Source organism: Gavialis gangeticus, unplaced genomic scaffold (genome assembly GCF_001723915.1).
Source record: "Gavialis gangeticus isolate Ggan-Ray unplaced genomic scaffold, GavGan_comp1, whole genome shotgun sequence".
Taxonomy (NCBI): Eukaryota; Metazoa; Chordata; order Crocodylia; family Gavialidae; genus Gavialis; species Gavialis gangeticus.
In genome coordinates this window covers 38,961,693-38,989,158 of record NW_017729034.1, presented here as the reverse complement: position 1 = coordinate 38,989,158, position 27,466 = coordinate 38,961,693, and the positions used below count along the sequence as shown (strand labels likewise).

The 27,466-nt window shown below is 41.5% G+C and overlaps 1 protein-coding gene across 1 annotated transcript; it reads right to left on the bottom strand.

Moving 5' to 3' along the window:
* Positions 1-639: 639 nt before the first annotated feature.
* QPCT (glutaminyl-peptide cyclotransferase) lies at positions 640-19,336 on the bottom strand. The gene is made up of 7 exons (XM_019526738.1): positions 19,163-19,336; positions 14,635-14,781; positions 10,316-10,597; positions 7,267-7,443; positions 6,662-6,761; positions 4,804-4,920; positions 640-1,756 (listed from the first exon to the last, which is right to left on the bottom strand). Exons 1-7 carry the CDS (start codon positions 19,334-19,336, stop codon positions 1,611-1,613), a joined length of 1,143 nt encoding a protein of 380 aa, XP_019382283.1. The 3' UTR covers positions 640-1,610.
* Between the last annotated feature and the right edge of the window lie 8,130 nt (positions 19,337-27,466).

The following is a 27,466-nucleotide window of genomic DNA, read 5'->3' as shown; positions in this document are numbered from 1 at the left end:
ATATCCAGAGTAGATGCTTCTAGCATCTAGCAAATCTCATACTAATTCATATTTCAAGCACCAACATACTTTGCTTTTGGAAGTGTGATAAGGCACAAAATTACAGGACACAGTTCACTTCTTAAATATTAAAAAAACGTCTTTAAACTTCATGTGTATATTTTTATATATTTCCATTTTGTAAATACCTTTTTTTTGCCTACTGGCTGTGTATGTGTTATACTGTTCAGACATAAAGTATAACATTTCATTATTCAAATGTCAGCAATTTACAATTTCAAATAGCAAAGACTCCAAATAACTTTAATGGCATAACATTTACTTTATGATTTTACATTAAAAAAAATCTAAATTTAAAATTATTGTGCTCTGTTTTAGAGATTGCATCCAGGATAGGATAATAGGATAATGTGAAATTTAAAAATCACATTAAAAAATTCACACTTGTCTTATGAGAAGTAACTTAATTTTTTTCCACTTCAACAGCACTAGTTTTTTAACTTTTTGCATTTCTATTAATTATCTTCATCTTCAGGTTTCAGGGTTGTAATTTTGGCCTGAAAACAGTACTGGGGCTTGTTAGTGCTTCTGACAAATTTCTGTTGCAGTGTTGTTCACTTTGTTTTGTTTTTCTGGGGGTTTTTTTATAATAACAAAAATATTGGACTGTGTAAAAGTGAGCTTTTTGAACCACAGCCCAAGATATGGCCAAAACTGGATAATAACCCTTTAGATCAGGGGTTTTCAACCTTTTTTTAATAAGTGTACCCCTGGCGGCCCCCTTTTTAATAAATGTACTACTGAGGGGCAAGGGGAGAGGATGGGGATGGTGAGTGGCCAGATGCAGTGCGAGGGTATGGCGAGCGGCGGCAGCGCAGCGTCTGTGCATGATTATTCTCGTTGCATTTTATTTAAACCTGTATACAAAACCTTAGTTTAAAAAAATGTAGCCAACTAATATGCGATCCATTCAGATTTCACTTTGGGTTGCAATAATAAAGTGGTCTGATGGGTTCTGCTAGCACCTTCTTGGACACAAAGGACATGGCTCTTCCCTTGCTTCAGCATGGCCTACCTTTTATTTACAGAGCATGTGATCCATTTCCTAAAGGTCTGACAGAGTTCCCTCTGCCTACCAGGAATTAAAGGCATGCCTCCCACTGAGAGCAGCATGTGCTTTCTTGTCATCTGGCCTCTTATGATGATAACATGCTCTGACTATGGTAACCTGCTCTGGACTCTAAGAAGCTTACTTCTTCTACTTTGCAAAAAACTGTAGCTAAATTCTAAACTAGACAGAGGCTGATTCCATTTAGTTTTAAAGTGCTGACTACAAAACAGGGTGAATGAAAAATGTAATTCCCCTCTCTTCTGCTCATCAGACATGCAGGACCTTGCTCTTTCTAGGCTGGCAGTAATTCTTGTTTAGAGGTTATGTTTTATCTGACTTCACTGGAGTATGCAGGTGGGGAGAGCAGGGAGTTGTTGCTGCATCACCTTTGCTTTAGCGCTTTCTACCACACTTGGCTCCAAGTGAGATGATGAAGAACTTCCCCGGAGGGTTGGTAGCAGTATTTAAAACAGAGCAGTAATTTAGTGCCAGTATGTTATTACAGATTAAGATATTCCAGCACAAACACTTGCAGGATTTTGTTGAGATTATCAGTGATGGTTCTGTCAAGATTTTCTTCAGTGTCTTCCATGGTGTGCCATACTGAAGGGAAAGGGGATGGGATCAGGTGCAACACAGGAACTCCTGTGAGAGAAGAATTCAGTTAGAGATGAGACCAGCCTTTATGGTTCATAAATTAATGTACATTGTGGTCACTCTGACTGCAAAACTACAGTCAGATTATTATTCAATATGATTACTGCATAAAGAGATAATCTTGCTACAGCTTCCTTTTACTGTTCCTCTTTTTCAGTTAGTAAACACACTGGTTTCATTGCACAGTTCTCAAAAACTGTTTTTCTCTTCTCCTTCCCACCTGCTGCTGCTACTCCTGCTGTTTTTCTTTCAACATCTGTGGCTATAGTTGTTTGGACTCTAAAGCCAGTGCTTAGGTTTGTGGTCATGCTTTTACCATGCTTATGACAGAGCAACAGGGGAGCAGCAAAAGTAGTTACTGTAGCCCCTCCAAATCCACTCTGATCCCTGTTGCTATTGCAGCATAATGTTGGACCACAGGCAAGTTCCTGTGGGACAGTGCCACAGTGCCAGCTGAGGAGATGCCCATATCCCATGGTAACTGAAATCTATCCCACAGTAGTTTTTTAGCATGGTTTCATTTAGGGCTACAAATACTTCCCACTTTTGGGTCAACTTTGCTGTAAGGTAAGCTCATGCATGCAGGCACGCACTATGGGGCAGCTGACATAAGGCAAAGCCTTACACTCCTTTACCTCCCAGTAACTTGGGCATGTTGCTGTAGCTTTACTGTTGCTCTATTCTCCATAGCCATTATTCAGTTCCCTTGTTGGGATGGATGATTGAAACAGAGCACGGCTCATTTTCCTCAGAAGAGAGAATTTCCTGAATAGCTGCTTATGGCACCTTGGGCATCAAGCCAACAGAGGAGGTTGATCTTAAGTGTCAGAGGGCACATCTACACACACAATTAATTCGAAGCAATAAACTCTGGTGCTTACTGCACCAGAGTTTATTGCTCCTGGGCATACCATTTAAACATGTACCTGGGACCACAGCGCATTGAGCTGAGTCGAGGCAGCCCTGGCTGGCAGAGGGTTCAGGCAGTCAGCCTGCCAGCCTGGGACTGCTCCAACCCAGCTCAACATGCTGTGGAGGAGTTGGCTGGAACACGAGGGTGCTCCATTGTAGAGCTAGCCAGCAGGCAGCCTCGACACTGAAGCATCCTCGTGCCCTAGCCAGCCACATAGACTGTCTACACGTGCACTGTATTTAAAAGTACTACCGTGCTGCAAAGTTTATTTATTTACTCCAGCCTAATAGCCCTGGACATGTAGATGCTTAGTTTGTTGTAGAACCGATTTGTCTACTCTGTAATAAACGTCTTGTGTAGACACATCCAGAGAAGCCGGGGGTGGGTGGGATTTAAATTGGTTCTGTACCTCAGGGTCATTTTTCCTTTCTTAATCCTCTTTCCTGTCCTTGCTGGCCTCTTCCTTGGCTATAATACCAAATACTTACCACATCATCTAGTTGGGCATAATCTTGCAGGGAAACTTGGATTTTTATGGCCTTCACCTTTGCAATTGCTTGAGCTTAATTCCTGCAGACAGCTATATGGGAGACTGTGCTGTGGAGCAGTACAATCCTCATTACATTTGAAGAGAAAACAGATGAACAAGCACTTGGGATTTGGGAACCACTACTTTAGACTGTCAGCTTAATCAAATGTCTATGCCTAATTCTCTCCCTGATGAAACCCCTCGCTGTATGGGTCCAGAGTGCAAGAAAAACAGAAGCCAGATCCAGCAAAGGGTACAGGTTCCTAAGCTTAAGCATGTGATCCACAACAACTATCTAATTGCTTGGGCCTGCAGCTACCTGTGTTTTTGGATTTAAATTCTGTTACTTGGGTACACTACGATTTCAGCTGTGCTGAGTATCTTGGTGCCTGTTCCCTGCCAAAAGCTGTTTGGGATTCCCAAACGAGATGACACCATGAGCAAGGCCGTGGGGGAGCCCACGTCAACCTAAAAGGCTGACAACCAAGAGTTCAGTTCAGCCTCATTCCTATTCATCATCCAGGATGGAGGTAGTGGTACTGTGCCCACCTTTTATATCGTCAGAGCATTGGTGTGGGAGGTGGGCAACCCGAGTTCAATACCTTAAGGATTCAAACCCAATTCTCTGATCTCTCTGCCCTAACTGCTAGGCTGGAGGCAAGGCTGTGACTTTTTCCAGCCCTTATCCAATGATTCTTTAATGCAAAATATATAAACACGCCTGGGAACAAGGATCAGAATGCAAACTCCCACCTGCCAAGAGACTGACTTCATTCCTGGGCTACAGTCCTTCCCCTCTTGCTTATGCTGCCCTTGGCTCCATGAATCTGGTGTTTTTGGCTACACAGTGATATAACTTCAATAGGAAAGGCAGAGGTGGCCTCAGCCTAGACTGCAGCCTGATGGTTAGGCAAGGACTGTCTTGGGAGAAGGAGAAAACAGACTTGAATCCAAGTCTCCTGCTTCCTGATCCTAATGGAGCACTTGCTGTTACATGACATGTACCCTCTCCTCCTTCCTTGGGCATCTTTAAAAAAAAACAACAAACAAATGAATGGGCCACCCAGTCTCTGAAGGCAGAAGTATGACTTGGGTGCCTCAATCCAGGGAGGGGATGTCATGCTCTGAATCTCAATCCCAGATTGGTGCTTAAATCTGGGAGAGAGGCAGAATAATTGGCTTTCTCTGGTATCTCCTGGCTCAGCAATGCTGCCTGTTGTGAACTCCATTCTTAGGTGCATAACTCCTCCCCTGAGCTGCAGTGAGAATGTAGACACCTAGTTCAGGTTTGTGAATTCAGTCCTGTAAATATGGATCCTAGAGCCTTATTTCACTGTTGCAGTAGTATTATAACTAAGTTGCTCGGTAGATATGGGTTCTAGTACTGCTTTGGCTATGGCATTTCTCTGGGAGCTATGGCTCTTCTGAAAAATGGATTTAAAGGTCTCCAGTTCAGAGGCTTAGTGCTAAAAATGCTCATTTGCATGCATCCTGAAGTAAGCACCTGTTCAGGCACAATAATGAGCACCCAACCCTGAAATTACAGAGTGATCATACAGTAGGCAGGAAATATTAATGCAGCTTTTACTGTACCTCTTATTAAAAATGGAACATGGTCATCCTCAATCATGCCTTGATGTGAGTTACCCTGGAAGTACTGCCTTTCAAATGGGTGATTCTTTAGCAAACCCAACCCATGTAGCTTTCGTTCTGTAATTCACAATTGAAATAAAAATTAAGCTATGCACGACAGTATAGTCATTTGAACATCTTTGCACGACAGTATAGTCATTTGAACATCTTTGCACGACAGTATAGTCATTTGAACATCTTTTGTCCTCTAGTATGAGGATCCTTTTCCCACCAAAGAGAAAACATTAGAAACAAACTATTTGCATTTACTTTGCATTGTTCAGTACAGGATCTCAAGATTGGTTTTGCTCTCCTTATTGTACGTACAAGAAAACTAAAGCATACTAAAGTTAAACAATTTGTCCAAGGTTACACAGAGACACTCCTAGAACCCTGATTTCGTGGCTCTAATACTTCTAGACTTCCCTTATTACAGGTTACAAATGTTAGAGTCTTTATAATAGATACACCAATTTTAGAAATGGGGGGCAGGGTTGTTATTTTCTTTTAATTTTAGTCATAAGATTCCCAATCCTGAAAATGGAATGGTGTGAATCAGATAAATTGTGAAACCTCATGATTGATGATAAAACAAAATGACTTTAGCAAGGAGGATCTTACTAAAAACACATGCCCCTTAAAATGCTGGTAACTTGCTTTTGTTAGAAATGGTTAACAATTTTCAGTTGCAAGTCTACAAGCTGTCTGCATTAAACAGTCTGTGGAATTCCAGGAAAAAAAGTGGCCCTCTTTTACACAGCAATTTTAGGACTGAGCTTGTACTTTTTATAGCTGTCAAATTTATAAAAAAAATTTGATCGTGATTAGTTGCGCGATTAAAAAAAGTCTTGATTAACCATGATTTTAATCGCACAGCTAAAACTTCAAAATTATGTGCAGAAAAAAATCAAAATTTTGCAAAATTATGCAAGTAAATCTGTGTAAGGGAGGGGCAGGGGGTCCAGATCGAGGCCCACATAGTGAGTGAGGGAGTCGGGCTGGGCAGGTCATGGGACGGGGCCATGGGTGGCTCATCCAGGCGCACGGCTCCCTGCTGCTATGTGCACCCTTGGGAGAGGCATGGAGGGCATGTGCCCCTCAGATTTGCGTGCAGGGCAGCTGCGGGCTAGGGCTCTGCACCCTGCTGCCTTTGCCCCTGGAGCCACACCCTGGCTGTGCTGTATCCCCTGCCCACCCGGCGGCTGGAGGCACAATATGGCGTGGCGTTGCGCTGCTCCCAGGGCAAAGGCAGCAGAGGCGGAGCCCCAGCCGGCAGCTCACCTTCAGCACATGCACAAATCTGGGGGGCATATGCCCAAGGGTGTGCGCAGTGTCAGAGAGCTGCACCCCTGAACAAGTCACCCACAGCTTCGTCCCATGACCTGCCCCTGCCTCATTCCCTCTCTCACCGTGCAGGCCTCGATCTACCACCCCCTGACCCTTCTCCCCCCACCCTCTCTTCCACATACTTACCTGCAGGACACTACTCTACACACTACCGGGCTGCGTTCCTGGCCATATGCAGGCTGCAGCTGCTAATCTGTGCCTGTGTGTGTACCTCCCCCCTCCTCTCCCCTGCCCACTGCAGCCTCCAGGAGCCTGCACCAGGCTGTCCTGCAGTCCTCTGCATTGCTGCTGCCACCTAACTGGGTGACCCGGTGACGGCAATGGAGTGGAGCCCAGGCACAGGCTCCGAAACCACATGCATGATCCACGTGTTAAAAAAATTAACTCAAGAACCAATTAATGTGTTAATCACACATGTTAACTGTGATTAATTGACAGCCCTGCTTTTAAACATGGGTAACCCACACCTTACCAGTTGCTTGAAGCCTGTTAAACCACCGGGCAGTTTTTGGAAAATAATTGGGAAAAGTCGGGTTTGGTGCACCAATCAAATCCAGTAACATAAGTAGATCCTGTAAGAGGAACACAAAAGCTTGTTAAAGAGCACATTTTTTTAAAATAAATAAGCTGTCCTACTTTTATATAAGTGGAAGTGTAACATTCCCTCTTCTCTAACTCAACAATCCTTATCAAAGAACCAATGATATCACCACCATGTCTGAAGAGATCTAGTTGGCAGAGGCAGTAGCCAGTTCTAATATGAGAGTACATTTAACAAGGAACAGCATAATTTGCAAAATACAATGGCCCAGACTCAGAACATCTGGTGCAAGCAGTTTCTACTTTCAGAAAGAGAGCATGTTGTCCCTCCATTTGTCCCTGTTCTTATCTAGGTGAAGTTGCCCATGCTGAAGAAAGATAACGGAAGTAGGACCTCTCAAAAAACTGCTATTAACTTGAATGTAGTTCCTGAGAAACTGTTTGGCTCCAAGGGAAGTTTGGCCAATTATTTCACAGTAATAATGTGCATGAAGTTTAACTATTTCTTATTTTAAAATGAAAAGGGTTTTCACTTACAATGCCTTGTAGCTGACTTGTGGTAGTGGTACCAGGTGGATGTGGTGTAGATGCCATTTTCTGAGCTAGGTGTTGAGATCCATAGAGAGAATCAAAAGGCGACCACTGAACAAAGGCTTCTTCACCGTCAAAGAAAATGAGCTGAAGTGAAAGATCTGGTCTGGAGGTGGAGCTGTTCTGTTGATAAATGATGCTTTTTTTTTAATACATACAGACAGAACATTGATCCTTGATCTAATCCTGCACCTGTTACCTGTATGAGTCATCCTTTTGAACTAGTCAATAAGAAACTTCAGCATTAGCCTATTTTCAGGACATCATATCCAGATCTTCCAATTTTTTCAATCTCTGCCACATCATGATGGCTGCCATTTGCTTGTACGCCAGCATTTAATGATATAGTTTATTTACAAGGATGTTGTAGGTTACATCTCTGCCTTTTTTGAGAATAAATCCAATAACTTGAGAACCATCTACAAAACCAGGTAGCTGAAAAAGCTGATGTCAGATGGGAGTAGCATATGGGACAAGTCAGGACATGAAAGACGTGGGTCTGCAACAACACCCAATTGAGGTCTGACTCGGCTGACAACTCATCATGGATGTCTGGCTGCAGGTCTGTCTGTATACACACACAAGCTGTATTTTTTGTAAAGCTTCTGTGTGCTGGGTCTCATGAAACCTTAGTGAGGAACAAAGAGCCATCAGCCATGAAAACAGTGACGGCCTCTTCCTGTAGCGTGACGGGCAGCCAACTGTAGGGGTTATATTTGACCCTCAACCCAAAGCAAAGAGTGCCTGTTGGTCACACCCTTCCTCTTTAGTTGCCAAAAAATCAAGGCAATCCAGTCCACTTCAGAAAAGACAACTTTTCTGTTTAGGGTTGCAAAGAGCTATCCATATGAAATATCTTCCCCTTCCCTTTTCTTAGTACAGATAGAGGCTTTATCTGTACTCAGGATATTTCCTAAGATTTTTAGGAATTAGCCTAAAATTAGTCTAAGTAATTTAGCCTTGGTGTTTTAACTTAGTATGTCCACTAGTCAGAGCTTCAAACCTTATCAGGGTTATATACAATACAGTTAAAATGGTGGGAGCAGGGTCAACAACAAGTAGTGACCCATATGAATTGTGACTCAACTTTGCTACCATGGGTGGAGTTCCATACTAGGAGAAACAAAAGAGGCTAGAATACTTCAGTTTGAAAAGGAGAAGGCCAAGGGGTGATAAGTCTATAAAATCATGAAGGGTGTGGACAAAGTGAACAGGAAACTGTTATTCAGTAAGTCCCAGAATACTAGAACTAGGGGGGACCTAAAATTACCATGAGACATGTTTAAAGCTAGCAAGCGAAAGTACTTTTTTTTACGTGGTGCATAGTTAACTTGAGGAATTCATTACCACAGGAGATGGTAAAGGCAGATAATATACCTGGGTTCAGAAAGAGACTAAAACATTTCATAGATGATAAAATCATTAATAGCTATTAAACAAAACAGAGATGTAAATCAACGATGGTGGGTGCCAGGAAAGGTATGACAGAGATCACTCTAGATATACCCTGTTTATATGCTCTGCCTCTAAAGCATCTATTCCTGCCACTGTTGGAGACGGGCTACTGGAATAGACAGACCATTGGTTTTACCCAGTATGGCACTTTTTATGTTCTTATGAGCTGAAACAGTACAGCTCTAACTCTGCAAGGGAAATTCTGTAGAAAATATTATTTTTATAAAATATGTAATTCCTATAAAAGTTCCTTTGTGTAGTTAGGGCTATATGATATTCAGTCCATGGTGACTATTTTTTCTGGTAGAGATTCCATTTATTCCTGTTCATGCCTTCCACTGGAATCCCCACCCCCATAACACAAGTCATCCCCAGCATACCTATTATAAGAAAAGCCATATCATGCACAGGCATTTTATTTGCTTCCATGTTTTAGGTTTTCGTATTTGCTTGGTCCTAGATCTGAATATTGTAGAAAGATATCTTTGACCTACATTATTTTATACTTCCTTTATATACTTGGAAGAAGAATGCAATGGAAATTGCAGCTCAAACTCATAGTATAAGTAGATCTGGCTGAGAGAATAACATAGCATTATACTACCAAGGCAGAACCAAAAAGGTCACAGATAATGTATTCTTCATATATATCCCAAACAGTTTTGCTACCAGTCTATGAAAAGTATTTGCCCACCTCATGAGAGAAAAAGCTGTAATTAAATCTATTATTTGCTAAAAATTAAAATCTCCAAATTGATGCTGATGATTGTTCGTACAAATGGCTGGGGGAGGACATACAAAAAAAAAAAAATCAAGCTTTCTAAATGAAAATGAATAAGTAAAATACTCTGATAAATTATGTATTATAGAAGTGCTTATTTTTGTAATAAGCAGTTTCCAGATATATTCCTTCCATTAAAAAGCAAATGTGTATAATTTTCTGGGGACAATCTGAGCCACAAAAAAAATAAAAAGTGAGACTGTGTATATTTATTCCCCATTTTTAGAATATTTTATTATTTCATATCAGAACTCATCAAAAGCCTGTTATCTGCCCTTTAATAGAATCAACTTTATGTATGTATCCATTATTATGTTAGAACCCAGGATTGAATACATGATGAGAAATATTTTTTTAAGTCTTCTGTTACTTCCACTGTATATTACTGAAATGCTCAAAACACTGTTATCATTGCACATTTATCCTCATTTGTGATTGCAGTAGTATGGCACTGGCAGTGCCCTTATCTCCTCTGCATGACATGTTGTAGGATGTTTTGTTATTTCTGGTTTTGTGCCTTGTAGTTGTGTTTGAGAGTTACTTGGGGTGATCCTTGAGGAAATAGTTGGCTGTGAGTGAAGGGGACTGGACGCCATGGTCTAGGAGGCCCCATATAGTCCTTTATCAGTTAGGATAATAAATTGACCTATTATGTGATATTGGATACTGTAATTTTGGGAGCACTGAGACCACACAGAAGCAACCTAAGGCTTACAATTTGCGATAGAAAAGAAGCGACAGAGACAATGACATAAATACCTCCATTGTATGAAGCTGGCTGTCCAGGGCGCGTGCTAACTCTAACAGCATAGCACAGGGCACAGCTGCGTCTGTGGCCCCCACAAACACTCTGCCATCCCATTGTGGGCCAAAATATTTTGAGTCGTAGTGACAAGCAAGTACCAGATGGCGTTTGGCAGTGGAGTCGAGAGTGCTAATGATATTTGAAAAGGTTCGATATCCATAGGGTGTGTATCTCTGAAATGTATCTTCTTCAATTACCCAGCCAGCCTGTAATCTTTGAAGACGGTGCTTGATATGCTGGAATAATAATAATAATAATTATTATTATTATAATTAGATAAACAATGTTCTAGTTCAAACAAACTCTCCAATCGGTAGCTAGTTTAGAATAGCAACACTTAAATATTTCTGCAGTAGTCACAGCATTTTTAATAAAAGTATATTCTGCAATTAGGTAGCTAAGTATAGTCTGTAACAAGGCACTGTAGTGACATTCAATGGAGTGACATGTTCAAATATTTAAGCATCAGTACCATAACTGGTGCTTAAAATACTACACATCACTGTTTCGCTGCTACCTTATCCCTCCTCTCACAATTGTTCCATTTGTCTCCTAAAATTGGAAGCTCTTTGGGGTGAGGATCATTTTTAAATAGATATTTTTATTATACTCTTATACTGTGCCCAACATAATGGGATTTTGGCTGCTCATTGGGGCCTCTAGGTACGGCACTGTAAATAATATGTTGATTTTTTGACTTCCCACACAATTTCAAGTGAACAAGGCTTGGATGTTCAAAAGGAAACTCTCTTCTCCATAAAGGCAACAAATATAGAACATCTGAGGACAGCCAATTTAAAATAATGCAATTTTACAGAATATAATTCAGGGTGGCGACAAAAATGTAAACAGTAAAATCTATACAACAGCACTCATCTTGGACAGCTTCTGCCTTAAGAAATTGCCTCTGAATAGCTCTATATGTATTCAGTATAGAGAGTTCTGCTTCAGTTTCATCTGAAGACCATCTCTTCAAAGCAGTTGATTTTTACTGGTTCCCGAGTACTGTGATAAGGTAGTTCCATCTATTTAGATAAGCAGTAGGGTAAAGTCTTTGAGAACATTAGGAATCCAATCTTGTTCTTACTGAAGGCAGCATGCACATTGTCATTAGTTTCAGTGCTGGCAGAGACACCTCCTTCAAGCTGTTTTAATTTTGTTTAATGTTGTTTTGAAAATCCATGCAGTAAGAAGGTAAATGCTACCTTCGGTCTGTGCCAGCCGGCCATTGGGATCACTTGGAGTTCTGCTCTGAATTAAGTGAAATACATAGTCCTGCACCTACTTGCCAGCGATCAGGTTATAATTCAAAGTTGAATTTAGCCCACTCCACAGAATGACTTTGACTGTCCCCCCATGCCCCCAGCCTACTGGGTCTTAGAAATGCCAAGGCACAGTGGAGTATAAAATCAGAGATGCTTATTTGTTACATTTTCATAGGAGCTTTGTTTTTATGCAGTGTTGTTACCCAGCAGCAGCAGAGAGCTCCAGGTTAGTGGCTGTGTGGTTTCCAGGCCTCTTTCTGCTCTATTTTCTTTCTTTTGGCTGTCTGCCAGCATCACCATGGAAACAAGGGGACTGGATGGCATGGAGGCTGGTTTGACTTTGAAACAAGCTGCATTTTTCTGCTCCACCAGCTACAGATTGGCAAATTAATTTACGCAACAATTAGGGCTATGCTCAGTGGTTTTCAACCTGTGGTCCGTGGACACCTGGGGGGCTGCAGACTGTCTAAGGGGTCTGCAATAATGCCTATGATCAATCAAAAGTACATGAATACCCACACTTAAAATTCAACGGGGTCCACACCTCCACCTGAAATTTCCAAAGGGGTCCTCACCTCCGTTTGAAATTTTTTAGGGGCCGGCAAATGAAAAAAGGTTGAAAACCATTGCTGTAGCTGTTAAGTCACACTGGAGTCTGCATTGCAGGGGTGTGTGCGCAAAATGGCCCTACGTGGGTGAGCCTCCTGTAGAGGTATCCTGGGGTTTGTTTGGTTGTGGTGGGGGGGGGGTCAGGGGTTTCGTATCCTAGGCCAAATTAGCCAAATCAGTTCTGAATCCTATCAACTGAACAAAACTCAATCATTAAAAAACCATATGTGGTGCTACAACCAGCAAGTATCCTCCACCCCAGACTTTACAGTTTGGAGTTTCACATACTGTGAAGATCCATTTGGCATGCATCCTACATGCAGGCCCAAGGCCGGAGGTCTTGGGGTCTGGATGCCCCTAAGTCCCTTAGCCAATAGCCACAGGAGCAAGCAAAGGAAAAGTTGCCTATTTCCATAGAGTAGGCGTGTAGCCGAGTCCTCTGGTGTGGCTGAGGGAACCAGAGCAGAGACTATTTAACAGATGCAGTATGTGTTTAAAGTGTACAGGTTCAACTTTCTTACTTGCTAAAGGGGTAAAGGGGTTGCTGCAACTCAGCCTTTGATTCTCTTCATCTTACTAGTGCATATTGCAGCTTGGGCAGGAGAAAGATACATTTGATCCTTGCAATCTGGTAGAGCATGAGGATTAGATTTGCTCTAGTCCTTGAAAGAGGAATAAAGATTACTGGAAAAAGAATCCTTCATTCTCCATGTGTAAACCTATGTAGAGTCAGCCACAATCTCTGTTTTAAAAAAAAAAAAAATGTATCAAGGGAAAACAAGAAGCAAGAATGAACTCTCAGTTTTTAACATGAAAAAAGATTAACATTGGGTATAGAAGTCAGTGCTCCACAGGATGACTGATTCTGTTTAACTTATTTGTGTCTAATCTTCTAATAATCTTACATACAATAAGTAATCAGTTGCCTATACATATAATAACATTGTAATAAATATTATATAGGGCTCACTCTATTTGATTAAAGTTTTACAACATGTGGCCAATTGCAGGTCTTTTTGGAACCTTGTTTGGAAGCTGATTAAGTGAATAGTGTCCTGTTAAATTCTCTAGGTTGTTAAAGTCCTTTTTCAAGTACATAATTATGGTTTATTAATTTCCTGAAGTTCCACAGGACTTTTCTTAATGGGTGACCAAAGAGTAGACCTGGTGTTTGCAAGTGCAACTCTCTGGAAGTTACTGGAGCAACACTAAGGGTGCATTTTGTTCTACTGCTATGAAATTCTGAAGCACCTTTCTTCCAGGGATCTCAAAGTGCTTTATAAACATTAATTAATGAAGCCTCACGTTGCTCCTCTGAAGTAGGGAACAATCAGTATCTCTGTGTTATATGAATGGGAAATGAACTAGGGCAAAAATAACTTGCCCAACATTGCCCAAGGGGTAGATGTCAGCCATAGCAAAGAAACCTCAAGCTCCTGACTTCTGGTCTCATGGCCCTTTTGTGGCTTCCTGACAGACTGTAATAATCCAAAACAAGTTAAATGGCAAGTAGCACTGTGTCTACTAGAATACTAGCAGAGCAGCACTAGAACAAAATCTCTTCGGCAACTCAGTAGCCCAATCCCCAAACTAGCAAGAAATCTTTAGGGAAAGCACTTGGCTTGTCCACTGTATGGGACAGATATCCACACGGTATGTGTGCGTCAATAAAAGAGCAAAAGGCAGACTTGATTTTTGTTTATGAAACATAGAAGGATTTTTTTATTAAAATATGTGTTCAAATTCTGTTTTACTATGAAATCTAATACCTAGCTCAGAAATGAGATTAGGGAGTAGAACCTGATGTAAATTAAGTTTGGGATCAATCAACCTTCACATTGTGAATGGCATTTTTTCAGTATGACAATACTGATGTTCGCTTTACAGAATGCAGGGAACGTGTCCTTCCATATTAGTAATCAGTGCCTAGTACATTGAGAGCACTATCAGGATACAAAGAATATATAGTAGCCAAAGGCCTCATCTATACAGTATGCTTAAGGCTTGATTAACCAGTTAATGATGCCTTAACATGTGTAATAACTTTGTAGCTTGTTCTTATCATGCCATTCATTGAACCTGTAGCTATGTGCTTACCTGCTCTGAACCTTGTCTGCTGTGCAGCCTGCAGTTGGGGCAGTGCGGGGAATGCTGTGAGCCGTGTTAACTGTGGAGCTCACAGCCAGAGAGCTGGTGCAGTGGGGTTGCAATCCTGGGCTTCCCCTGTACCAGCAATAAAGTATGATTGGATCTGATGCTGAATACCACAGCGATGCCTCCTGCATCCAATGAGTGGCATGGCAAGAGGTATGATTGTGTGGACCACGCATCAGATCCTATCACGCCTTTATCTGAATGTCTAGAGGGTCCCCTAATATCTTCAGAAGATGCAGTCTTACCTGACGCACAGCATAATTTCCTGGTGATCCTGAGTATCTCTCTATCAGCATAGGGTACAAATCACTTTGCCACATTAGAGAAACATTTGTGTTTGCTGCAATTTGCTGGATACTGGTAGAATTTAAAATATTTGATTGGTGGGAATACTGCAAAAGGAAAAAGTAAATATTACAATAATCATTGCTAATTACATCTCTTAAACTTGATTTTCTTAAACATTACAGTAAATACAGTGCACTTGAATGCAACTGCTATCTTCTGCTGTATTATTAGTAGCTTGAGTGCCAGTCTGATTTGTCCTGGCATTCTACAATAATATGGAAACAAAGCAACTCCTTTAAAGTATGGTTCATCTCTCAAGAAGTCACTCTAGAAGTGGCATTATGGAGTTCTGTGTCCTTTAAAAAATGTACTTATTTCCAGACAGAATGTGCTTAGTTTCTAGAGAAAAAAAATTATTTTTCTAGGTGCCAGCACTGCAAATTCAACCATTTATTTTAGTTGGGTTCCTTCTATCTCATATATCATTACCAGTAATAATATTACATCTGGGTAAGCTATTGTGTTTTAAGTTGGGTCTTGATTACGATATATCTATTTGACCTATTACTATTAATGATGCCTGAAGAGCATATCACACACGTGGAGGTTACAGGACAGCAGGGGTGTTTTTTTAACTTAAAACCAACTGCCTGGGAGGGGAAGAGGCCCTTCTATTCAGGCAGGGTTGAAGGAGTTAAAATTATCTTCCTCATTTCTGCTAATCTTTCTCAACTCTACATGTATTAATGATCGGCTGTCCTTTTTAATGGCCTGTTGTTCCACTATTCAAACTGTCCTTTCTTCTTTATTTGTGCTGTCTCTTAGCCATTCCTGGTAATGTGTCTCTTCTGTTTCACAGCCCTGCAGACTGTTTTAACTTTAGCTAAAAACCTCAACTTGGGTGTGGTAATATTAACTCAGATATAGAAATGACTGACAGTGAAATATTGGAGGCACTCCAATCTGAATAAGAGATGTACATTTAACTGTAATGAGTATAGGACTGTTTTTGCCTAGTTTGTAATGTTTTTATAAATTGAATATATTATCTAGCAAATCAGTGCACATTCCAATAGTTATATTTATTTCTACTTTGAGCTTAACATGAATAATATAGCGCTACTCCCCCAGTATGTTAGGAAAGCTTCTAGTTTGTCTTTAACTGGAGAAAAAACCATGTACTGTGTTGTATGTGATGATGATGCACCATACTATTTGCACCCTGTTTTTCAAAAACCCTAGATCTGCCTATTCAGGGCAGATACTTAGAGAAAATATCTTTTTTATTTGCAAATTTCACATAGGAAGCAGAGGGACACAACAATGTTGACTTTCATTTTAGAGTCACACTTTAAAACAAAAAGCAGACTGAACATTAGAGGATGTGAGGTCTTCAGCAGTCTTACAGCACAGTTATGTGACTCACCCATTACACTGTGAAACACTTCCTCTAAGTGATATTGTGTAAACTGGACCTATTAGAAATGATCACAAATGAAGAGAGGCATGATTGTGTCTTAGCAGCTGAAGAAAGTGTTTGATAACATCAGGTTTATATTAACCTTGGAGTAGCAGATCATTGAGAAAAAAGGTTTGGTGGAGAGCACTGTTGGAAAAAAAGACAAGACCTAAAACTGCAGTCTCTACAAAAGAAGCCAGCGAAAATATAATTAAGGGAATTCAGAGAGTAGCATATCTTGGTCTGAGGAAATGATGGGCTTGGTTAAAATGGTGAATCATATCTAGCTGAAGCAACACAAGACGAGGGTACACCACAGTGGCTGCATAGTTATTGTGAAAGGAGGCAGTGTTGCAAAGATACAAACCCATGAAAGAGGAAGAGGAACAAAATCCCCATTTTTATGATATAGTCACATAATTTACCTATCCAGAAAGGGATGCAGATTTATAACAAGAACCAAGGAAAATAGAAGATATGAGTTAGATTTTGCTTTGACAATACCTATGAAATAGAAAAGATCAGCAGCATGAAGTGCACTATAGACTCCTCTTTCCCAGCACTGACCCTTTTGCATTGCCTCTACCTGGAGAAAAGGAGGGACTGGGCCACTCTCCAACTACAGTCCCCTGGCCCCGTTGATGCCCCCTGCCCACAGCCTCCTGCCTTCCCCAGCCCTGCCAGAGGGGCCCCCAGCTTCCAGAGCTTATGGGACCAGGGACCCAGGTCCAGAGTCGTGTCCGCAGCCCTCTTCCCCCCACTGAAGCACCCGAGGCCTGGCTACCACCCACAGGAGACAGCAGCTACTGCAGCCCGGGGGGAGGTCAGCTCCCACCCCCCCACAGGCAGCATAGCCAGTGCCAGCTGTGGGCTCGGGCTCCCCACCCTGCTGCCCTCCCCACAGGGCCTTCACAGCCCAGGAGGGCAGGCATGGCAGGCCAGAGCAGGGCCAGGCCAGGCAGAGAAGCTCCTTGCTGTTGCAAGCCAGCACTGCCCTGGCAACATGCCCCTTGCTCACCCCAGAGCAGCGAGGGGACGCAGACCTGCCCAACTCCTTCCCTGCAGGGGCCTCAAACCCCCCCCACATCAGACTTACTTGCAGGAGCTGCTTTCCAAGCTGTCTAGCGGCCATGTGCATATGCACCCTGCCTGACCACCCTCCTCCTGCAGCCCCCAGCCCCTTGCAGGCTGGAACTCTTTGCAAAAAAGTAAAATCTGCATGTTTCTCTGTTAAAATTGAAAATCCATGTTTTTCCTTAGGGAAAAGAGAAAATCCCCATTTTTCCATGGGAAACTAGGATCCCTGGTTATCAGCCATAACAATACTCATATTTCTCAGCTAGACATAGTTCACCAAAGAGCCCTTTGTTTCCTCAACTAAGATCTAACTAAAGCCTCTTTGAATCACCTTAATTATATTCTGATTTCTTTTCCAGAGTCCCATCAACTTTTTTCCAATTCAGCAGCACTCACTGTTAAACGTTTACATTGTTGTTCTACTAATTCCAACTTGGTGTAAATCATATATCATCACAACGGTAAATTCGGGAAAAACAATTCTCTGTACAGACGTTAAATTACAAAAGATAGAGACCATGTTATCTCTTTATCTGCCAGTGGCATGTATACTGGTACCTCTTAATAACAGCACCTCTTAAATAATAGGTTAAGATTTCTGATCTTTATGTTGCCAGCATCACATAGGCGAGATACAAACGTTACCCTTTCACCAGTATAAGTGATCGAAAACTGGCCTATACCTGTAACAGAACAGAAGTTTGGCACATGTAGACTGGTTTAAACATGGCAGAACTGGTCTAAGATTTGCCCCCCATCCCCCAAAGGGTGAATGTGTGTTCTGTTCACTACCGATCTAAACTATGCTGCTTACAGGAAGGGGCATAGTTGCCTGATAAGCAAGGATCTGGGTTTTCTATTTGCTGTGGAAAACTGTGGATTTTCTCCTTTAACAGAGAAAAAAAGGCAGATTTTCTCTCTAACTGAGAAAATAATGGGTTTCCCCCCTTTAAAGAAGAAAAACATGGTAAACTGTGGGTCTCCCCTTGCCACAACTCTGTGCTGCTGCCCTGTCTCACCATGGCAGCTTGGCGCTCACTCCTACACCAGGTCCTGCCCACTGGGGTGTGGAAGCAGCTCCTGCCCAGAGCTGGTCTGGCCCAGCTGCAGCCCCATGCCCTACTCTGGGCACAGAAGTCTTGGGGTACACATGCCCCCCAGACCCCCTGCTGCATTGCCTTGGTCCTCCCTGGCCCCCCGTGCATCACCTGTGCCCACACCCCCTCATTCCCTACACACCCACTCCCTTCCTCATGCACTGGGGGGCAGGGGTGGGGGCAGCGGGTTAGGAGTAAGGGGCACCAGCAGGGCTGGGGTGGGGTTGGCATGTGAGTGAGGGGCAATGGCATATCAGAGCTGCTCAGTGCCACAAAGCAAGGGGGAGGTGAGGTACAGCCAAAACTGGACCCACAGCCTGGTGAGTGAAGGGGACAGGGGGAGCTCTGATTTCCCATGATAAAAAAAGTGATATCAAATGCCAAAATATATAGGTATTTAGAATTTATTTTATTATTTATAATAAAATTAAATTCTAAATACCTATATATTGTGGTGCTGGTAGGTTTCCAAATAGCTTTAAACGCAGGGTTTTAATCCAAGAATTTGGGCTTTGTAAACAGAAAACCTGGATCCCCGCTGATCAGAGATGGCTCTGCAGTAAAGATGCAATTCATCTGACTATCTCTAGTAAGGAAGAGGGGAGGGCAGCCTGTGTTCAGACTGACAGGGCTAACTACCTCTCTCTCTAGTAAGGAAAGAGAAGGGATCTTATGAAGATCATATTAGAAGCCTCCTGACTGGCACAGAGAAACTGCTCTGGGGTATTAAATGGCTTTCATCTGCTCATCTCTCCTTCCCTCTACAAGAGAGATCAAATCCCCACTCTGCAAGCAAGTTGGGGGAAGCAGGGGGGGATAAAAAACAGTCTGAGAAATGCAAGCATGACCCACCTTCTCCTGTGTCCAGTCCTTTGTGGCTTCCCTCCCATCCACCAGCTGAGAGAGAGTGACTGCTGCCAGGCAGAGTGCCCAGGCCTGGCAGAAGGATGCTGCTGCCTGGGTCTTACCTCTGCTTCCCCCTGCCATCCCTCTTCTGCAGCTACCACTGCTGCTCCTCCTGGTCATGTGTTAAAAGCCCGGTCAGCTCCTCCTGCAGGCCACCCCTTCCCCTCCCCTCCCCTCCGCTTTCTATAAGTGTCTGGGGGTGGGAAGGGGAGATCCGGGGTCTGTGCTGAGGGTGGAGGAATAGAAGCAGTGCTGGGGTGGAGGGGGGGGGAGACTTTCCAGTGTGCTGCTGTAGGAGCAGGCACTTGGCTCTCTCTCTCTGATTCATTCAGCAATATCTACTATTAACCACCCCTTCCCGATGCAGTTCCCCTGTGAAATGAGCCTTGTCCCTAGCACCACGTCATCACCATCAGGAGAGCTGCATGTGACTAATCCTCAAGCCCTCAGGCAGTAATTAGTGTGGGATGGTCTCTCCCAATCCTGCCCTCCCCCATTTCCTCCTTTCTTTCTCCAGTGTTGCAATGAGCCTCCATGGTGAGGTTTGTTTCTTACTGGCAACAGTGACAAGAGTTGCAGTTTGTGTTTTTTGCTATTCTTTGTGTTGACCGATGAGGATCATAAAGCATGTTTTTTTGTTTTTGTTTTTGTTTTTGCATACAGGCTGAATGAATTCAAATAGGCTGAGAGCTTAGTGCCCCTTGACTTCCATATGTCTGAACATCAGACCCTTTACTTCCAGGCTACTTACTTCAATAAGCCTAGCTGTAGGCCCCTATTACTTGCAATTGTAGGACATCATTAACTAATTACAATTATTTTTTAAGGAATAATTGTTTGTAAAGTGTCTTGAAATTGCTTAGATGTATGTAACTGCAAAGCATTATTATCATGTATTATTACTTTGCTAGGGTTTTGAGGCACCCTATACTCACCTTACTTTGGAGGTTGCAAGATCATGGTGTTTTATAGGAGCTACCCTACCATGAGTAGTCCTACCATGTTGCCACCAGGCCCCTCCAGTCAGATGCAGTTTACACTCATACCCAGAAACAAAAACTACCCTCCACTGCCTTATGGGTATTCCTTGGTTGGAGTAAGGCTAAGGGACATCACCCTGACAAAAGTATTCCCTCACTGAGGCATTAGGCAGTCAACAACAGGTCTAATCTGTTGCTCTTTGGCAGAAGCTACAACCATCAAGGCACTGAACATCTGGATTTGGTCTGGCCTTGTACTCTGTCTCAGTGGTCTAAAGGGGAGAATGGTAGATTTAGGACAGCCTCCACTCCTCCATACTCCTGCCTAAGTGCATGCATTGAAGATCTTGGTGTGATGGTCACAGGACCCCATAAGGGGCATAAGGAACCTGAGGCAGCTACCAAGTCATCCATGCAGCCCTATTCAGGGTTGATCTGCTTGCCTCTCTTGAGGAACGTCTTACAAAAAGTGGGCTAAAAAAGCCATGCCCCAACTCAATCTATCCCTGCCAAAAGTAGTTACTTTGCAGTCCATACATAATATTGGGTAGTGCTGCAAATAGGGTAACAGAAGGGGCTTCTCATGCGTAGACCTGCAGTCATCTGCACATGTATGTGTCTTGACCACCTTCCTTTAATTTTGCAGTGATACTAGCAAACTTATACATCTTTTTATAGGATTTTTATTAATGCTAAGGTACAAGGTCAGTTGACAACCTGGGCTATCACTGTCTCTCGTATTTGAGATTAAGCACCCATCCTGCTGGCTTGGTTCAGACAGATCTGTTTTAAAGTCTCCACTTACACATTTCCCTTTGTACTCAGAGAACATGGCTCTACCATCCCATTATGGTGCCAAGGACCACTGTGTTGAGATGCTGTCCTTCCTCCCATACGAGAAGGAGTGTGAGTGGCTTAGTGCAATTGTGGCCATGAACTAATAAACAGTTTCTCTCAGAAGAGTTTGCTGGTGCCCATGCAGCACCCCACTCAGCTGGCTACACTGTTTCCTGCTAAGGAACTAGTGTGTGTGACACAGGCATAGATAGCATGTCTCAGTCTAGTGCTCCTCAGTCCTGTAGTGCAGTGCTTAGACATGCCTACAGGTTACCCAGTACTACCCAAACTAAGAAGGATCCCAGAAAATGGCATAAAAAGGTTGCAAATGGGTAAAATAGCCATCCTTCTCTCACCCTCTCAGATACAGAGATTCCCCATCCCAGAAATCAACCCTTCAAATATGTTCAGGTGGTACATAAGGCTGAAGACAAAAGAATCACAGGAACCTAAATTCTGGACAAAGCCCTTGCATTGTTCCTAGAATAACTAGTTAATTATAAATGATAATTACAAATTATAAATGCTACTTGCACAGGAAATTACTTTTGGCTTAAAATCAGTGGCACTAAATGATATTTAAATAGGGAGGTAGCATGAAGAAGCAAATGGAACAAAGATCAACAGTTTCAGTTCCCATTTATCCACGTGAGTTCTGTTTCATTAGCATTTTAAAAAAAGGAAAATGTTAACTTGTTTAAATATCAAACACTGTGGTAGATTCAAAGTTGCTGTACAGGTAAGCAATTGGGTCACAAAAGCCACTTCCTAATATTAAAAATTGTCCCATGCACTCTAGACCACTTTAGAGGTTTGGGAAACAGGAAATGTGACTGGTGGAAAAACTGAAGTGGGAATGCATATAATATAGATTCAGAGGGCAGTGGGGTTCTCCCTAAAGGAGAACATTTCTGAAAACATTTCTTGCAACAGGCAAGGCTTTGGACGAAAACTTTGAAATTAAAACTGATACTTTGACATCCTGTTTAGGAAAAATATAAGGTCTTTTATTTCAACCTGAAGATAGCAGGAAGTTAACTGCTTTAGTGCAGCTTTTGCTATGTATCAAAAACAAAACTTCAAAGCAGCTTGTTAGAAACACCTGTTTCAATACCTTCATTCTTTGTGTGGAGCTGTTTTCTTTCTCAGGCAGAGTTGCTATATTGTGCCTCAGATCAGCAAAGCACTTATGTATAGCTTAAGTCATCCAGCAAAACAGTTAAGCACACATTCAACATCAAGCATGAAGTTAAGTCCCCATTAACTTCATCAGGACATAATCACATAGTCACTTAATACTAAGTGCTTAGGAGCCTTCATGAGACTTCCTAGGAACAGTCCTTGGTGATGATGTGAGGAGGACTGGGAAAATCACCTTTACCATCAAGGGAATTTTAAAATTATTTAAAAAATAATAACACTCGGTTGGTTCAACAATAACAAGAAAATGCAAAGAAGAGAAGATTTTAAATATTACAATTCCCAGTGATTTCTAAAGGGAAACTTAGTTCTCCTTTGCGCTATCAAATTAACAAGATGTCAATACCCTCTTTGAATTGTAATTATTATTTTTATTGTGTTTTAGACCTTTTAAAATAGCATACTTTTTATAATTAATAAAAATATTTAAAATATTGTTTAAAACATAGATGTCTTCTAAGGTGGCCAGAATGTATGTTCAAACAGTTTATTTCAAGAAAAATGGCAAGTGAATTATCTGCAAAAATTGATTCTACAGGGCTTTTTATGACGATCCGTTGTCTTTACACCAGGCACCATAATAGTGCCATCTGGTGGACTCAGACTCGGACGTCATCCAGATAAAATATTTGTGGAGTTCACTGTGCATGACTTGTACTCTCAATTAGACTACATCATATGAGTGTCTTAGCCAAAATCAGATTCTTTCTGATTATTCTCTGAATATCCTGTTGTTCTAAACTCTGAAAAAGCACACATCAAAAGCTGTTGATTTAATGTGGGGTCTGATTTTCAGAGGGATAGAGCTTCCCCTCTAAATGTAACTGGAGCTTTTGATGCTCAGTTCTTCTAATAGATCCTAGGAGAGAAGGCAATATGGTTTTCACATTTATTTAAATCCCCCATAAGCCATTTGAGATATATTTGTAGCAGAACTGTACATATATACCTGTACTTGGCAAAATTGCTTTGACATATATGCACTATTTATATGTATACTTAACCAAAGAACCACTTAAGTCATTTGGAACATCTCTGTTAATTGAAGTGGGTATTGGAACCAGCCCTTTTTTAATTAATGTAAGTAATGTTTATGGTGACATAATTCAGGGCCTTGGTTTCCTTATATTGCCTCCAAATATAATTGTTGGAATATTAATAGTATTGCAGAATTTAATCCTTGAACCCTTACTTAAATATGTAGGACCTTACTAGGTTTAATGTCATGTTAATTTTATAACTAGGGCAACAGGACTACATAATTGGAATGAGAGTACTAACCTGAGCCAGAACTACTCACTTCAGTTGGGTCACAGGATTGGACCCTTATGTTTCTACAGCTGTGGGTGGTTGTACTCCAAAAGATCAAACACTTCTGTGGGGTAATGCCACTGTTTTCAGTGGGCTTATACAAGGCATGAATTTGACCCATACATTTGACTTTTTAAACAGTGAATTTTACTTTCCACTCTCCCGTCGTAGGTGGTTTTTCAATGACAAGGTTTAACTTTGTAGAGAAGAGCATCAGCCCTGTAGAAAGACTGAGATAATTCAGACATGCACCCAAATTTCAGGATTTTATCCAAACCAAGTCTGAACTCCAGACCTCTGAGGTTTCATAGCAACAAGAATAGAAAAATATTAGAAGATGTGACCTGCCGAGAAGGCAAAAAATAATCATGAGTTTTGCCTGTGTAAATATCAGTTTCTATCTTAGGGCTTGAACTAGCATTCCTTGCAAAGCCCAAATTCCTGTTCACTGAAAGGGGAGCATTGACTGTGTCAGGTATGCATGATTGGCACAGTGAGCAATAACCACATCTGTACATTCTACAAATAAAGGCAGAAGTCAAATCCCTTGGGACCTTCCCCCATTTGTAAATAATTTAGATGCTACAAGTATTCTGTAAACACTGGAGTGCTAAAGTGAAAAGGAATAGATTTGTTTTCCCTCTATAATTGCAACATACCTCTATGTCAAGGGCACTAACTGAGTTGAAAAACTCTATGTAAATTTTCTGTTATTAAACAGTTAGTAAAAAGTGATATCTGTCTACCTTAAATGGTATTACATGTAGAATACAAGACATTTTACAAAAAAAATTAGCAAAGAGCCAGTTAACCTGTTTCCAGACAGAATTCTAGAATTACTATTGGCTTAGCCAGTGGGTCATACAGAGATAAAATTGTACGTTGAGAAATCAGGTGGTTTTAGTAGCAAAATATCTGGGTTGTGAAGACTGTCTCAGAAGCCGAAATGTACATAAGCCCCAAACCCAGACATTTCATTACTATACACACACACGTAAATACATTCACATACATACATATATATAATATATACACTTATACATATATATATTTTTGTGTATGCATGATATATCTGAAGACAGACAGATAGATAGATAGATAGATCTACCTACCCACACACAGGGCAGAGAGAAAGAGAATGAGTATTAAATCACATATAAATGCCTGAAATCCACCAGAAGTTCTAATATTATAAAAGCCTAAGTTTGTCTGTCTGTCTTTCTGTCTGTCCATCTGTAATGCTTTATTTGCACTCTGATTGGCTGACAGAAACAGCCAATCACAGTGCTCCAATTGTGGGGGAGCGCTGCCATGATTCCTAAGCTGTGCAAAGGACGGGACAGAGTGGGGGAGCTGCTGGCTTTGGCTCCCCCATCCTGCTCCCTACAAGCGGCCCCAAGGACTGGATGGGGTTGGGGGAGCTACTGGCCTCAGCTCCCCCACTGCTCTCTGCAAGAGGCAGAGCAGCGGCAGCATGGGACATTAGGTGGCGGCACTCCATCCCAGCCCTGTCCCCTCCCCTCCCCATCCCCTGTCATTCTTGATGGGCAATTGGCCAGCGTTAAATAATTACAGATTTCTCTAGCTATGAAAACAATAAATTAGGCTGCCTATACTGTCAATTAATGCAGATGATCCAGACATGAATGCTCATGTTGTAGCAATGTTATATATTGTAATCGTAAGCAATATTATATATTGTAATTTGTACAGCCATATGTGTAACTATATATAGATATTGAAGTGAAGAACTGAATTTAGATTTGTTTTACTTATAAATCTGTAAATATGAACAAAACATTTTGGGTTCTTCAGCAACAGTTGCTCAACGCTGAAGGTAGCTTTGAATGTGCTTAAAGCAGTTTGTTTTGGGTTTGTGCTGATGCTATTTTACTTGCTATAATAACTAGAGTTTAACTAATCCATCCTTGATTTTAATTTATGAAAAAGCAACTATTATGGCTTAGGGCAGCAAATAAAACAGCATCAACCGTATTGGATGATGTAGGGCTGAGCTTCTTTACAAAGAAGCTTAATTGCTGACCAGTGACTGTGGTAATACCTAATGACCATCTGTTATGGTCCAGAAATCACTATTTTTGGGTTGCTGCTCTTTATGTGAAAAGCCTGCTGAACTTAAAACTGTAGACTATGAATCCTTGCTGTGCCAAAGAACAGAAATCATGCTAATGAAGGTGATCTCTGTGTTTATAATGTTGTTGTGTGGGTGTCCCACTTTATGGGGAAAAAAGAAACAAAGATTGCTCAGAATTATGTTGTATAGCACTTTGGCAACAGCATAATCTATTTGTAGAATATCCTGCACTACAAAGTCCTAGGGTGTTTTAGCATTCAAAAGCAGTTAAAAGCAGAAGCAGACGTTAACTTCTGCAATCTTAGTTTAAAACAATTGCAGATTTCAACAGGAAGCTCCAGGCTAATTATGATCAAATAACCTGGCTCCAGCCAGATTATGGGTGTGCAGTCCTATTAACTATACTGTTCAAGGACCTGATCCAAAGCCCATTGAAATCACTAGAAAAATCCTCCTAATTGGCTTTAACTGGCTTTGGGTCAAAAGTGGCCACTTATTTTTAGATATTTAGATACTTATTTTGTTCATATTGAGCACTCAAAAATAGATGTGATAAAAATTGATGGCTACTTTTGAAAATTTGCATGTAAGGTTCTGATTCAACAAAAACTGACAGATATTTTTAACTTTTTACATGAAGAATTATCTAATTAAATCATTGAGTCTACTAATAGCATGTAAATGTTAAGCACATGATCAATCTGGGGACTTCCAGAGCGGGTCAATGCTGTGATGGCAGTTTGCTCCAGCTGGGGCTACTCGTGGGACCTAAGTTTCCAATCCACTTGAGAGTGGCAGCAGAGAATTGGCCTGAAGTGGCCTGGTTTGGAGAATATCAGCAGGGGCAGGCAGGTTGAACTTGTTTGGGGCCATCTTGCCACCTTGGTATAAATGCACTCCATCAAACCTGCTATATTTTTTTGCATACCAGATGCACCAAATAAGATACATAATTTACTTCAGGAAGGCAGAGTAAAAAAAAAAGATTTTTCATAGATTGTAAAGCCAAAAGGGACCCTGGAAGATCATCAGGTCCAGCCCTCTGTACAAAACAGGAAAGATAACTGGGGGTCAGGTGATTTCCAAGGTCCTGGCTGAATCCTGGCTACAAGGAATACTGACCAAATGGTAGCAGCTTTGAAATGGTTAAAACTAATTGTGATGACTTGAGGTAGAGTGACAGCCTCCTGATACCCATCGGAGCATCCCTGTGCAGCCACTACAGCATTGCTGTGCTTCAATTCTGGCACAAAAATCTGTTTCTCTTCTTAAGATGTTCACCCCAAATTTGGAGGGCTGATTTTTGGGGAAAAGGTGTGCAGGGGATGTTAGTGAATGTGATGTCTTGAAGTACATGTTAGGAACATTTAGATATTTTCACTGTATAAATCACATCTTGAAGGGGAGATTGTATCATGGACCACATTCCTTCTATACACAGTTCCATGCATTCCCTCCATTCTTTATCAAATAACACCCCAGCCAACTACACAAAACAATTGCTTACATGATAGGTTAGTGTTTACTACACAACCATCTTTATGGTTGATATGATTTAGTAACCGAAAACATGAACAAGCTATGTGACCAGCCAACTCACCAAGGAGAAGCTGTTGAGCAAGTGCTCTGTTGGTAAGTTTAGGAACCTCTGTTATATGGTATTTTGCTCCATATAATGTCCATCCACCCTTGTGTTGAACAAGAGTGGTCCTGGCAGGTATCTCAGGAGTCTGTGTCCTTCAGTTTATGAAGCAAAGATGATCATGGAAGGAATGGACCAATGTCTAGAAGTCTTTGGAAGAATCTAGTTAAAGGGAAGCTTAAGAA